General features: G+C 47.8%; 1 protein-coding gene across 9 annotated transcripts in view; it reads left to right on the forward strand.

Annotated features, from left to right (window-relative positions):
• The window catches only part of SRGAP2 (SLIT-ROBO Rho GTPase activating protein 2), a 231543-nt gene that overhangs the window by 190334 nt on the left and 27561 nt on the right, over nucleotides 1-13648 (forward strand). For all 9 annotated transcript variants that reach the window (XM_059146580.1, XM_059146582.1, XM_059146587.1 and 6 more), the window contains 3 exons: nucleotides 4633-4693; nucleotides 10880-10957; nucleotides 11844-11978. In XM_059146580.1, coding sequence (XP_059002563.1) covers nucleotides 4633-4693; nucleotides 10880-10957; nucleotides 11844-11978 — 274 coding nt within the window. The remainder of the gene's footprint in view (nucleotides 1-4632; nucleotides 4694-10879; nucleotides 10958-11843; nucleotides 11979-13648) is intronic.

Consider the following 13648-nt stretch of genomic DNA (forward strand, 5'->3'; position numbering starts at 1 on the left):
CAGCCAAACAAGACAAAGAATCTGGTACCTTTCGAGGGTCCCTTGTGGGTTCCAGTTTTGACCCTAGCAAAGCCTGGGTTCAAACCACCCCAGCCTTTTCTGTCTCGGCTGCCTCTTCCCAGCTTTCCCTGCTACCCTCCAGCCCAGTATTTTCTCTTTCCCATCACTCTCGCCTCTTCCTTGTCATCTTTCCCCATTTCTCTAAGGGTAGGTTCACTCCCAAGGTTTGATGCCGTTTTGACTTTTCTCCATATTCTTTCCCTTCTCGCTTCATTCCCTTAGAGGAACCTTCCTCTCCTAACTCAAGTGTCCATTGTTCTGAGTCTTTGGATCGAATGTCGAACTGATCGGCGGGACATGAGCTTGGGAGCTGAGATAGCGCCTCCTCCCCAGAGCATCCGTCTCACCTGCCCCCGCCCCATTCTAACTCCCTTAGCACATCCCCTAACTTCTCTGTTTCTCCTGATGGTGGAGGGGGGGCTCTCTGTTCCTCACATTCCCAAAGCCCTGGATATTATCTGTGACGCCTCTTTCTTTCCCATCACCCACATCTAGTCAGTCGCATAGACTTGTATTTTCTCCCCTGGTAAAGTGGAAATCTAACAAATGTAATAGAGATCAGTCCCCGGCGAAAATCCTAACTCTCAACCTCAGGAGAAATTATGCCAAACCATAGCTTATTTAGGAACCATCTGGCCACATTCCTGATTGTTCTCTCCTACAAATCACAGGACTGCTTTACTGTTTTCCAAGGGATGCCTGCTACCTTTCTCCCTCTGCCTTTGGTTGAAATGACCCTTAATCTGGTCCAATGGAGATTTGGCCCAACTGTCCTTAAAGGCCCCTTCCAGCCCAGGATTATACCACCACATATATCGCAAACTGAAGAATTAAACATTAGATTCTAACATTGGAGAAGAGAAGGAGAGAGGAAGAAGGGGAGAGACAGACCCAGGAAGAGAGCACACACGACGCTGCTGGGGGCAGAATCCGTGGTGTGCAGAATCAGTGGTGAAGGGAGGGTCTTCGGGGCCCCATGGGAGCACACGGGCACATCCTGGGGAAACGAATTCAGTCAGAGCTCAGAAGTATTACAAGGAGGGGGTGGGCAGTAGGAGGGTCTGAGGCCTTCATGACATTGTCCAGTTTTTGCTCCCACTAGACTCTGTCTTGGGCTCCACTGGAGCAGTGGAGACTAGAAAAATAATGCTGTGTGGTGGGGCCGGTCTCTAGCCCACTCTTATCTGCCACCGATTGACCCTCTGGGCTACTTGCGACGTACCGCTGGTAACCACGGACAGGCAGGCTTGTGTCTTGCTCTCTGCAGTGCTGCTTCCCTTGACCATCACTGCTCCATTTCCTGCAAGTCTAGGCAGCACTGGGCAGTCCCATAACTTGCTGAAGCCAGTAACCCATGAGCTTCCCAACCTACCTCCTCTGGGTCTCTAAATACAAAGCCGGGGCCAGAAAACCTCTACAAACCCTCATATCACTAACCTCATTATCACTCTGACTACTCTTTAGAAGTGAAAACTGCAATAACGGGACACCTGGGTGGTGCAGTCAGTTAAGCGTCTGCCTTGGGCTCGGTCCTGGGATCAAGTCCCATGTCGGGCTCCCTGCTCAGTGGGGAGTCTGCTTTTCCCTCTCCCTCTGCTTCTCTGCTCAGCTCCTGCTCTCTTTCTGTCTCAAATAAATAAATAAACTCTTTAAAAAAAAAGAAAAGAAAAATGTAATAACAGTGTTGGTAAACATAAAAAGACCTCCAAAAAATGGAGATTGATTGATGGGTTGATTGATTTTTAATGGTGGAATCCAGTTTCTTCATCAGAGTATGGAAGGGCTGATGAAGATTCTTCCTCTCAGATCGCCCTGGACTGACTGGTGGAAGTCAGGGGTGGCAACAAGAGGGCAGATACCAGCTGCTATGGTGGGAAAACTGGAGGAGGCAGATGGGTTACGGGGTCATGACGACAAGCATTTGGGCCCCTGAGACCTTCCTGAGCCTTGCTGTACCTCGGCATCCTCACGCCTTCCTTTGGCAGCAATCCCAGTAAGCCTGGGAGTAAGAGGCCACAACACGCTTTCGGCAGCCTAATTTCTTCATGAAATCCAGCTCCTTCCCTGATCTTGGCCAAACCCCAGGGCCACAGCTGGAAACTTGAGGATGTAAGCAAACCTGTGAAAGGGGCAGAAGCCACAGGACCCATCCCACTTAAAAACCAGTCTCTGTCCTAATCTTTTTATTATTATTATTATTTTTTTAAGATTTTGTTTTGCTTGGGGGACACCTGGGTGGCTCAGTCAATTAAGTGTTTTACTCTGGACTCTGGCTTGGTGTGAAACATGCTTAATATTCTCTCTCCCTCTCTTTCCCTCTCTCTCTCCCCACTCCCTCTAAAATAATAATAAAAAATGAAACTAAGATTTTATTCTTTTTAAGTAATCTCTATATCCAACGTGGGGCTTGAACCCAAACCCCAAGATCAAGAGGCGCACTCTCCACCAATTGAATCAGCTAGGTGGCCCTGTCCTTCTACAGCCCTTTTTAGCTAGGTTTAGGGCCCTTTTTTTTTATGTTTTTCTTCCCCTTAGCTGAATTGTTTTGTGTTTAGCTGTATTATAAAACCCTGCTGGTTTTTAGTAATGGCTTGGCATGCATATTGGGTAGTGTTTGCTGAGCTCCAGGGATGCAGGCTGGGTATACACACTTGACAGTGTGTAGGGGTGTAGGCTAGGTAACAGCGAGATGTGCAATTTCAGATGTGCCTGTGGTTGATCCTGGCCCTGCCACTTACCGCCTGTGTCACTATAAGCAGCTGTTTCACCTTGCTAAGCCTTCATCTCCTGTTTTGTCCAATGAGAGTAATAATACACACCCGATGCGACTGTTACCAGGACTGATCCATCTAAAGCCCTTAGTATATCGCCCACCACCTCTATAAATTCCTCTGTAAATGGTAAGCACTAAGGTTCATGTGCCAGTAGGAAATACTACTCTCCTCACCACCCATCCCTCCCCAGCTGGCAGACATCAAATTGAGGCCCAAAGAAGTTGAGTAAGGGGGCGCCTGGGTGGCTCCGTGGGTTAAGCCGCTGCCTTCGGCTCAGGTCATGATCTCGGGGTCCTGGGATCGAGCCCCGCATCAGGCTCTCTGCTCAGTGCAGAGCCTGCTTCTCTCTCTGCCTCTCTGCTTACTTGTGATCTCTGTCTCTCTCTCTCTGTCAAATAAATAAATAAATAAGTAAAATCTTAAAAAAAAAAAAAAGAAGTTAATTAAGTGGCAGGGACATGTAGGAAAATGGCAGAGCAAAGGTTGATATCTGGGAGACTGGCTACTTAGTTTAGTACTAATTAGTTCCCACAATTTCTAAGAATTGGGTTTTTTTCTTTTTACCTTTTATGCCAAGTAAACCCCATTTCTTTTTTTCTTTTTCTTTTTCTTTTTTTCAAAGATTTTATTTATTTATTTGACAGAGAGAGAGATCACAAGTAGGCAGAGAGGCAGGCAGAGAGAGTGGGGGAAGCAGGCTCCCTGCTGAGCAGAGAGCCCGATGTGGGGCTCCATCCCAGGACCCCGAGATCATGACCTGAGCCGAAGGCAGAGGCTTAACCCACTGAGCCACCCAGCCACCTTGTAAACCCTATTTCTGATGTGCCCCTTGGTTCATTGTGCTATCCTCAACTGATAGTAATTAGCACCTACCTTGTGAGAATATCCTGGCCAATCGTGGAGAGCCAAGAATTGACGGGATCTGCCCTGTGAAGCGTGAGCTATAGCGGTGGCAAATGCAAACAAGATATTTATACTCACACTATTAAGTCACCACCAGGGTAGTGAGAGCCAAGCACAAGGTGCTGAGATCCTGTAGACAGGGGCCCTGATCTCATCTGGGAAGTCTAGCAAAGCATTCCTAAGAAAGTGATACTTGCACTGAGCCCCTGAGGGGTGGGATCCCAGGGTGAGGAGAGCATTCTGGAAGCAGGAGCAGCTCATGCAAAGCCATGGACAAAGAACTGATCTAAGGAATGGAAAGAAAGTCGGTGTGGCTGAAACAGAGCGACTAGAGGAAGAGCAGAAGGGGATGAAGCTGGAGGCAAAGGCAGGACCCTGGACACACAGGGCTGTGTAAAGACACTAACGGGAAGTCTTTGAGAGAAGTTAGCCTAGAAAGTGTGCAGTGGGTTGTGCGCGCTTTCAGAGATAACCTAGCCGCCACGGGAAGGAAGGATAACGTGGTTGGGAGAACGGCGAGGGTGGGAATTGAGATTCTGCTCTACCAACCGGATTGCTGGCAGTAGAGATGGAGAGAAGGAAGTGGACTTGAGCGGTATTTAGGAGGCAAACTTGACAGGACATACTGATTGATGGATTTGGGGTGGCTGAGGGTGGGGAGCTGATTAGGGATGAAAGGTGATCAGCCGCATTTAGGATGTGCTGAGTTTACGGCATCCATATGGCATTCCGAGGGGGTGGCCGTGGACGTGCTTTGGAACTTGCAGGACAGACCAGACGCTTCTTTGAGGACTGGCCCCTGAGCAGTCGAGACGAGTCCCGCACGGTCTGGCCCATTTTTTTCTGGCTGTGCTGTTTAAAGATTCTGATGTTATGTTTCTCTTTGGCTTTTCAGGATTCCAGCCAGGCAATTCCTCTGGTGGTAGAAAGCTGTATCCGGTTTATCAGCAGACACGGTAAGCAGGATTACAGTCTTGTCCATATTTGTGCAGAGTGGGGAAGAACTTCCAGGAATTCTTTGCAGAGTAAGAATAGTGATCGGCTCTTCATCCTGACATGCTCAGAAACGGAATAAAAGTCTTATTGGTTCACATAATGTTTGTTACCTCAGAATGGCCACAACTAGACATTGAGAGAAAGGCTTCACATGTTTTGACCCCAACTGCCTCAGCCACTTACCACACTCCCTTTTCTAGCCCAAGAGTGACTTTTAAATTACGACCGTGATGTGAGTACAGCCGGTAGGATGTGATGGTGGTTTCGCCATTTCTCACCATCTTTACGTGTGTCCGTCTCCCACCACACAGCCTGAGTCCTTATGTCACACTGCATTAGACTGCTCTGAGAACTACTCCTTTCGTGATGTTGCACCAATTCCTAATAACATTCGGGTTTTGTTCTGGTTTGATCTCACTGGATACAGCATCAACTGGGGCTCGGTGAGGAGTGGTTGGTCTTCGAGTTGTGACCAACAGATGAGAGTCTTTGGGGCCTGGCTTGTCCTTTGCCTAAGCTTGGGTCACACTCTGCTCCTACATGAAGTGGGCTCTCATAAACTCCATTCTTCACCAGCTCTCAGGCTGCTGGCACAGAATCTAGCGATGGAGAGGAACCGCCAGAGAATCAAGCTTCTAATTGTCAAGAGCGTGTAGGAGGCACAGATATCTGAGCAAGCAGCGTGAAGATTTCTAGGAACTGGACATCAGAAATTGTTTTGGGTTGCCGTCTTATCTCGTTATAGGAAAATGGACAGAATGAACCTTCTTGCAGCTAGAGAGGTACAGAGATGATCCTTGGAGTCTGTGCAGGGGCAGACATTTTCTCTCCCTTCCTCCCAGTAGGCTGACACATCGCTTGGGTTCATTTTTGGAATAGTAATTATTTTAGCACGCTTACAGCTTATCTCATTCTAATCAGCTACAATTTTTTTCATCTTGTCCCTATTCGCCTGAAGTAACAGCATCATATATCAACAGTCAACAAATATTTATCAAGCCCCTGATCAGTGCTGGGCGCTGTGCATTGTGAAACGGGAAAACAAAAAACAGGGATTGTGCACTGTTTCTGTGTCTGTTTGATCTTATGATGCAGTTGGGAGAAAATAAATACTCAGTGGGAGAGCTAAATAAAAAGAGATAAGCAGTAGCCATTCAGAATGGCAGTATAAGAAATTTTACAAGATAGTAATGATTAATGATCAGGCAATTGGCAAAGATAAGTCCTCCTGAGTACTGGGGAGGAAAAATTATTTGTGTCTTAAGGACAATAAGAAGAAGAGAGTCTGAACTCCTGTTCTTTCTGCTGTGCGGTCTCTTCGGTCATCCAGCACATTTATAGAGAGAAAGAGATTGCTCATTGTGTGCCAAGAAAAAGTTTCTGCCTCTGTGAACCTTATATTCTACCGAAGGCCAGATAAATAGATGATCAGCTGGTTAGCTAATAAATAAACACAGTAATGTACTGTGTGTCTGGTGATGGTGAGTGTCCCGAAGAAAAACCAGGCAAAGAGCCAGAGAATGGACAGGGGACATGGTCTAGGTGGGTTGGTCAGGGAAAGGCCCTAAGGTCACCTTGGAGGGTGACATTGGAGTAGAGTCCTGAAGAAAAGTGAGGAAGTGAGCCACGTGGTATTTCAGAGAGAGGGAACATCAAGTGCAGAGATCCTTGGCAAATGCAGGAGGCCCAGGAGGCCAGAACAGAGAGAGGAGAGGGGGAGGGGCAGCAGACCAAGCCAGAGGCCAGACTCCTTGGGCTTCCTCATCTAAGGGAGGTGTTCAGATTTTATTCTGAGTGAGGTGGGAAGCTCCTGGAGAATTCTGAACAAAGAGAGCTCTTTAAAAAGAGCTGCTGGGGCGCCTGGGTGGCTCAGTGGGTTAAACCTCTGCCTTCAGCTCAGATCATGATCTCAGGGTCCTGGGATCGAGTCCTGCAACGGGCTCTCTGCTCAGCAGGGAGCCTGCATCCCCTTCTGTCTCTGCCTACCTCTCTGCCTACTTGTGATCTCTCTCTGTCAAATAAATAAATAAAATCTCTAAAAAAAAAAAGCTGCTGGATGGAGACAAGGCCATGGGAGGAAAGAGGTGGCTGCAGCTTCCCAGGGAAGACACAACATAACTGTGGCCAGGCCCAAAAGGGTAGCTCTGGAGGAGCCCAGGAGGGGACACTTCCAGATCCTATGGCTCCAACGTTCCCGTCTCTGCCCTGCACATGCGTGGTGCATGCGGGGACATTTCCGTGGTGTGGCTCTGGGGAAACAGGTGTGTTTCCACAATGCTGGTGGAGCTACAGACTAGTACAACCCTTCCAGAGGGGAATCTGGCGATACCTAACAGAACTACAGATGTATTTATCTTCTGATCCAGCAGTCCTTGTAGGAATTTACTCTGAAGATGGACCTCCGACACTATAAAGATCCATATGCTCGAGGTGATTTGTTGCAACTCATTTGTAGAAAATATAAAGAACAACCTCAGTACCATCACACAGAAGAGTGGTTACATCAGCTCGACTCTACCTGAATACGAGGGAGTTAGGAAAAAATAATGAGCATGATCTCCATGAAATTATGTGGAGGGATTTCCGGAACATGTTATCAAGCCAAAAAAAAAAAAAAAAACAAAACAGCAAAGTGGGAAAGAATATCGAGAGCATGCTACCTTTTATGTAGAAAGAAGAAGATGAAAGAATGCACATGTGTCTTCTCACTTTGGCAAGAAGAAATGCAGGAAGGATGAGTCTGAAAACGAATACTGGATTGTTCCTGCATAGGACACGGGTGCAAGATGGGGTGCTAAGGAGGGGGGGCGGTGAGAGTGGGAGGGAAGTGGCATTTCTCTGGACATTGTTTTTTGTGTAATTGTGATGTTTAGAACTGCATTCGTGTTTCCCGTATTTGAGACATAGATACACAGATAAATAAAACAAGGATGTGGGTGAAACCCCAGGTGGAAAACAAAGACTAACAAATAAACTCAACGACAGAACAAATGACTAGCATCGCCACACTGAGGAGAGGAGGAAGCAAGGAATCGAAGTAACTTTTTTGAAAGCAGTGTTGTGATACTCTGCTGTAAGTCTAAAGACAAAAAGAGCTATAAGCGATTAAAAAAAAAATTTTTTTTTAAGATTTTTATTTATTTGACAGAGATCACAAGAAGGCAGAAAGGCAGGCGGGGGGTTATGGGGGAAGCAGGCTCCTTGCTGAGCAGAGAGCCCGATGTGGGGCTTGATCCCAGGACCCTGGGATCATGACCTGAGCCAAAGGCAGAGGCTTTAACCCACTGAGACACCCAGGTGCTCCTGTAAACAGATTTTTTATCACAAGGATATGTGCTATCAATTCTGAAGCCATCTTATGTGTAGTCTAGACTGAACAAATAGATAAACATATTGTCAATTAAAAAAAAAAAAAAGCCCTCATACATAGTAGGTGTTCAAAAACCTTTATTCAGCTAAATTGAATTTTCCCCCCAAATAGGGACTCAGGGGATTCCTGAAATCCCTATAAGTCAGGGTTAAAAATTGTTGTACACATGCATTCAGTGGAGATAGGTTCCATAACTCGGTTCCAAAAGGGTCTGTGACCCACCGGTGGCGGGAATGTGTCCATCGTTACTCTTCGTGTTCCCTGAGAGGTAGATGTTACTGTTCCCATTGTAGAGACAGGAAAGCTGAGGCTCAGCTGTAGGTGGTGGGTCGGGGTGACCTAGAGGGCTGCAGGGAATGACAGGCTGCAGTAGGAGGGGAAGACCCCGCCTCGCTTGTGCGGAAGGGAGCCAAGTCCCGCGAGGCGGTATTAGAACAACCATTTCAGGAGTTGTGTCCGAGAGCACCTAGGGGCCAGGGCAGAAAGGAAGGTTTCGTGCCACCTCCGAGTAACTTAGCTGCATCTGACTGGTTTTTTGCTTTATGGTAACATGCACGGAGAGCAGATCCAAAACTTCGCGATGTGTTGGGTTAGTCATGTGGGGCCTTCCCTGCGTTCTAATAAAATGGCCCCACTTTTCCCCTTTACTTCTGGAACCCAACCGTTTATCAGTCTCCTACTCTCAGAGTCATTAGATTAGACACTAAAGATTCTGTCTGCTGAGGGGCGCCTGGGCGGCTCAGTGGGTTAAAGCCTCTGCCTTCGGCTCAGGTCATGATCTCAGTATCCTGGGATCGAACCCTGCATGAGGCTCTCTGCTTGGCGGGGAGCCTGCTTCCCCCTCTCTCTCTGCCTGCTCTGCCTACTTGTGACCTCTCTCTCAAATAAATAAATAAATAAAATCTTTAAAAGAAAAAAAATTCTGTCTGCTGAGCAAGAATATCATGATCCTTGTAAAGCGTAGGTTCTCGAAGAGAAATGGGAAGCGCCAGCCCGAGGGGCTCTCAGTGTGTCTTGAGCCTGCTGCCTGACTTCCAGTTAGCTCTTCTCTGTTCGCTTCCCATCCTGGGTCTGTGGGCCAAGGTGGCTTTTCGTTAATGGTCTAATCTACTCTGAAGGACTGATGTGATCCTTTCTCAGCAAACTGTTGGCTTCCCCAAGGACACTGAGTAGGCTGGTCCCTGAGATGACATTTCCTTAGACTCTGCTGTGTTTTTGACAAGTAACAGGGCACGTGACTGTTTCTGTCAGAACACTTGCTGTTTGCATTCTGTGTTTAAATGACATTATTTGGCTGTTACATCCCATTGGTAACTAATACGGTATTATTACATTGGTACTAATGGGGTTTTAACGTTGCCTGCCATTCTCTGAGGAATATTCTGGAGATTCCCTTAGAGGAGCAGACAACTTAAGTCCTGTTACAAGCCAGGTAATTAAATTCCCCCTGCTTGCTTCTTAATATTGCTTCAATTGGATTCAAGATTGTAGTCCCGGTCTGCGTGATTTACCTTCTCCATTAGACCTTTGAGAATCCAGTCACCTCCTCACCAAGACGATAGCCCGAAGACAGTGGGCAGTTCTATTTTCTTAAAAAGTAATTTGTTTGAGATTTCCTGATAGGTCAAAGTTTTTGATGAATCACGCCATTATACAGGAACTTGGATGAATCACGCCATTACATAGGAACTTGGACAAGATGCCCAAGACGGGGACACAGGGATCCTGAGAAAGGCTGGCAAGCCCTATGTGGCTACAGATGCTAGTTCAGTCTGACCCCTGGGCCAACAGCATGTTTCCTGGATCTCCTGCTACCTCTGCGGCTCCCCATATGGGGTTGTGAGCCATATCCGTGTTCAGACTAACAAGCAGGTTCCTGCCCTCTCTGTACTTTGCCTCTGGCAGGCCCCACAAGTCTGGTGTCGAGGAGTGAGTACATGATTGCAAACAGAAGGCATGGGCTGACCTCCTGGCTCTTGTTCTTGTCACCTCTATAACCTAAGGCTGGTCAGCACCCATCACTTCCTTTACCTGGGAGATGGATGTGCTGGTGACCCCTCCCTTAGCAGCTGTTGTGAGAACCAATGGATTTATTTCTATGAAAGCATTTCTTAGTGGCAGTGACTGCACATGCATTGTATTTTTATGATTGTTTGTACTTTAACAAAACCCAAAGGGACTAGGTTTTCCCGCCCATTATCATGTCCGGGCACATTTGGGATGGAGGCCGCAGTCAAGGACCAGTGACTGGCACTTTTCCTTTACTGTCTTCTGATCACTTGCCTTTTCCTGTTCTCTCTCTTTCCTAAGGGTTCAAAACAGTGTGCCCTGGAAAGAGCCAAACGGTATTCGAAAAGCCAGAGCAATCACTCAGATCCCGGTCTCAGACCCGAGACTCCTCCAATGGTATCTGATGGCCGGCCTGCTATGCCCCTACTTCCCGTTCCCAGCCCTGGGTGACCAGGTGCCAGGGGTCACTCCGTCACTTTATAGATGGGAACAGAGAGGCAAAGGCAGGGGAAGGAACCAGCTTCCTAATCTTCCTCGGAATCAGAAGACCTCTTTCCCCTTAAGCCTCTGACTCAGTGCTTTCTTATACCTCCTGTCCGTTCTGGTGACTTCTCCAGCAGCCCTGCACGTGCTTTCTCCTTCGGCCTGAAGAAGACGGGTGCTTACCTGTACACTGGCTGGAGGACATAGACATTCAGCGAAGCTTGGAGCTGTGCTTGTGACTTGGTTTCTTCTTCTCCTTGATCACTTTTCCTTGTCTTTCCAGGACTACAGCATGAAGGAATTTTCCGGGTGTCGGGATCCCAGGTGGAAGTGAATGACATCAAAAACGCCTTTGAGAGAGGTAAGGAAACAGGCTTGGAGATCAGACCAGATGTGTGCCAGCCTCCGGGGCTAGTGGCTGCGCCCATTCCCGGCTAAGAGGTACCCAGAGGCTAGCAAGCCACTCTTACTCCTGACGCCTTCTCCCTTGTAGACAGTCCTCCCCAAGTCCTCCTCCTCCCCATTCATCCTACCTCTGTCCTGCGGATGATCTGCCGAGACCCAAGAAGTTAACTAGGATACTGGGCGGTTTATGGCTTCATCCAGAACCCTCGGTGGCAGTTAATATCAAGGCTAATGCGCCTGTTCATCGTAGCCCATTTATTATCTTGTGGGCTATTAAGGTAATGGGCAAGCTTTGGCAATTTCCGTCACTGTAATGGATATATATAGTTTCAATTTGAGGTTGGTCCTATCATTAAATCTAATTACATCTGATATGAAATTTTCCATAGGGAGCTCCAGCGTGATTGTTCTCCTGTAAGTAGGTGTCCTTTGTTGCGGGCCAGGAGGAGTGAGGGCCAGTCAGAGGGGTGAGCCTCCTTGGCCCCATTTTCCTCCCCCAGAGGCTCAGTCCCAACCCGGCTTCGTGATTCTTGTGAGAGGGCCGGTTGCAGTGGCCCATTCCGGCCCCTACGGAATATCGCTGAGCTGGTCTAGCAGAAGCGAATTTATCCTAGTGGACCCTTGTGCCCTCCTCTAGCCGTGGGGCCCCTGGGTCTAAGTAGTCTTGACTTTATCTAGTCTCTGGTCTGCCCTACTTATGGCCACCGTGCTGGGCAGAGAGCTGATGGACTCCGATGAGGACTGGGACAGGTCACCCCTTCCCCACCACTTCTGCTTTGTCCTGTGTGTTTTTACCTCTCTCACTCTCTCTTTCCTTTTTTGGGGGGGCTGCTTATCCTCAGGAGAGGACCCCCTGGCTGGAGACCAGAATGACCACGACATGGACTCTATTGCTGGCGTCCTGAAGCTTTACTTCCGGGGCCTAGAACACCCTCTCTTCCCCAAGGACATCTTCCACGACCTGATGGCTTGTGTCAGTAAGTACATCCCGACCTCAGCCAGGCTTCGGCAAGGACACCTTGTCACGACAGATAAGAAATGTCCGTGGGGTCTTTTTTTCCCCATAAGCTTCTCAATAATATTTTTTCTTTTTCCTTTTTCTCTGTGAAGTTTCTCCTCCTCGTCCTCTGTCCTGCACCCCTGGCGGGAGGGAAGAAAGATGGCTTTTCTGTGAGAGTCTAGGACCACAAGTCAGAACCCCTGGCTTTTTCTTTCTGATTCGCCTTAAACTCCTTGCCTTGCTGGGCTTTATTTTTCTTTAGTAAAATATATTTCTATTCATATATGAGATACAGTGCTTTTCAGCTATTGGGAGCTCATGCATTAGTGCCTATGCTTTTTATGATAGAAAGGGGAAATCGTTTCTGCTTTGTTGCTTTATTTCTTTTATAAAAATTAAGGTTCAAATGCATCTTTTATAAGATTGATTTTTTTTTTTAATTTATTTATCTGACAGACAGAGATCACAAGCAGGCAGAGAGGCAGGCAGGGGGGTGTGAGGGGGGGAAGCAGGCTCCCTGCTGAGCAGAGAGCCCGCTGCGGGGCTCGATCCCAGGACTCTGGGATCATGACCTGAGCTGAAGGCAGAGGCTTTAACCCACTGAGCCGCCCAGGCGCCCCTATAAGATTGATTTTTAAGTGGAGGGGGTAGGACAGAGGAGGAGAGAGAATCGTAAGCAGGCTCCACACCCTACAACCCTGAGATCATGACCAGAGCCAAAATCCAGAGTCAGACCCCGAACCAACTGAGCCACCCAGGTGCCCCTGCTTGTTGCTTTAAACGTGATGTGCCTTACCTGCTAGATGTGGTAATATGTGTTCTTTTAGGAACAAGAGCCCTCTGCACATTAAATGTCGCAGTAGGATGTTTTCCTAGAAAGAAATCTCGTCTCTGCTTCATCCTTTACTACAACCATCTACTTCATTCTTTATCCTTATGGGCTCCTGCCTCTTACTCTCAAATCTGGGGCTTGAAAAACTATGCTTAGCCATGTATTTTAGCTGGTTATCCTGAAACGTCCTCTCTCTTGTTTTCCATGGAAAACAATGCATGGAAATTTAGATTAATATCAGGTCATCCTGGAAGTAGACCCCCTTGGAATGATGGCTCCTGAGGTTGGAGAAGGCAGTGACTTTGAAATGGGGGAAATAGTCTTCTTCCCGGATACACCAGGGTCTTCATAGCCCCCAAGTCTCCAGCTGGCCTCAGTGTATGCCCTGAGCATTGTCCCACTCTGCTGTTGTAAGAGAGAAAGGTGCCAGGGCATTCAGTAAGCTCTCTTGTTGTATTTGTCGAGCCACTCTCTGTGGAACTCTAGTGGAAATCAGTTCGGTGCCTATTAAATATAGGCACCCCTCCTGTCTTCACATCTTGTTCTAGGACTGAGCTTAGATGTCTTCTGTGGACTGGGGCTACCAAGACCATTCAAGATACCCTGGCTGTCCAGTTCTCGCCTTGAGATGTGCTCCTGATCTACTGCTTTCCACTTCTTTTTCACAGAAAGGCATTCTTAGAAAATAACAGTATCCACGTAGCCCCCTAGTGGGGAGGCTGGCCGTGATGGAGGCCACCAGCCTAGGGTCTCACCTGTAACTGGTCTGTGCATAGCACAAAAAACAGGAAACCTTGGGTCTTCTTCCCCAGATA

Source organism: Mustela lutreola, chromosome 14 (assembly GCF_030435805.1).
Source record: "Mustela lutreola isolate mMusLut2 chromosome 14, mMusLut2.pri, whole genome shotgun sequence".
NCBI lineage: Eukaryota > Metazoa > Chordata > Mammalia > Carnivora > Mustelidae > Mustela > Mustela lutreola.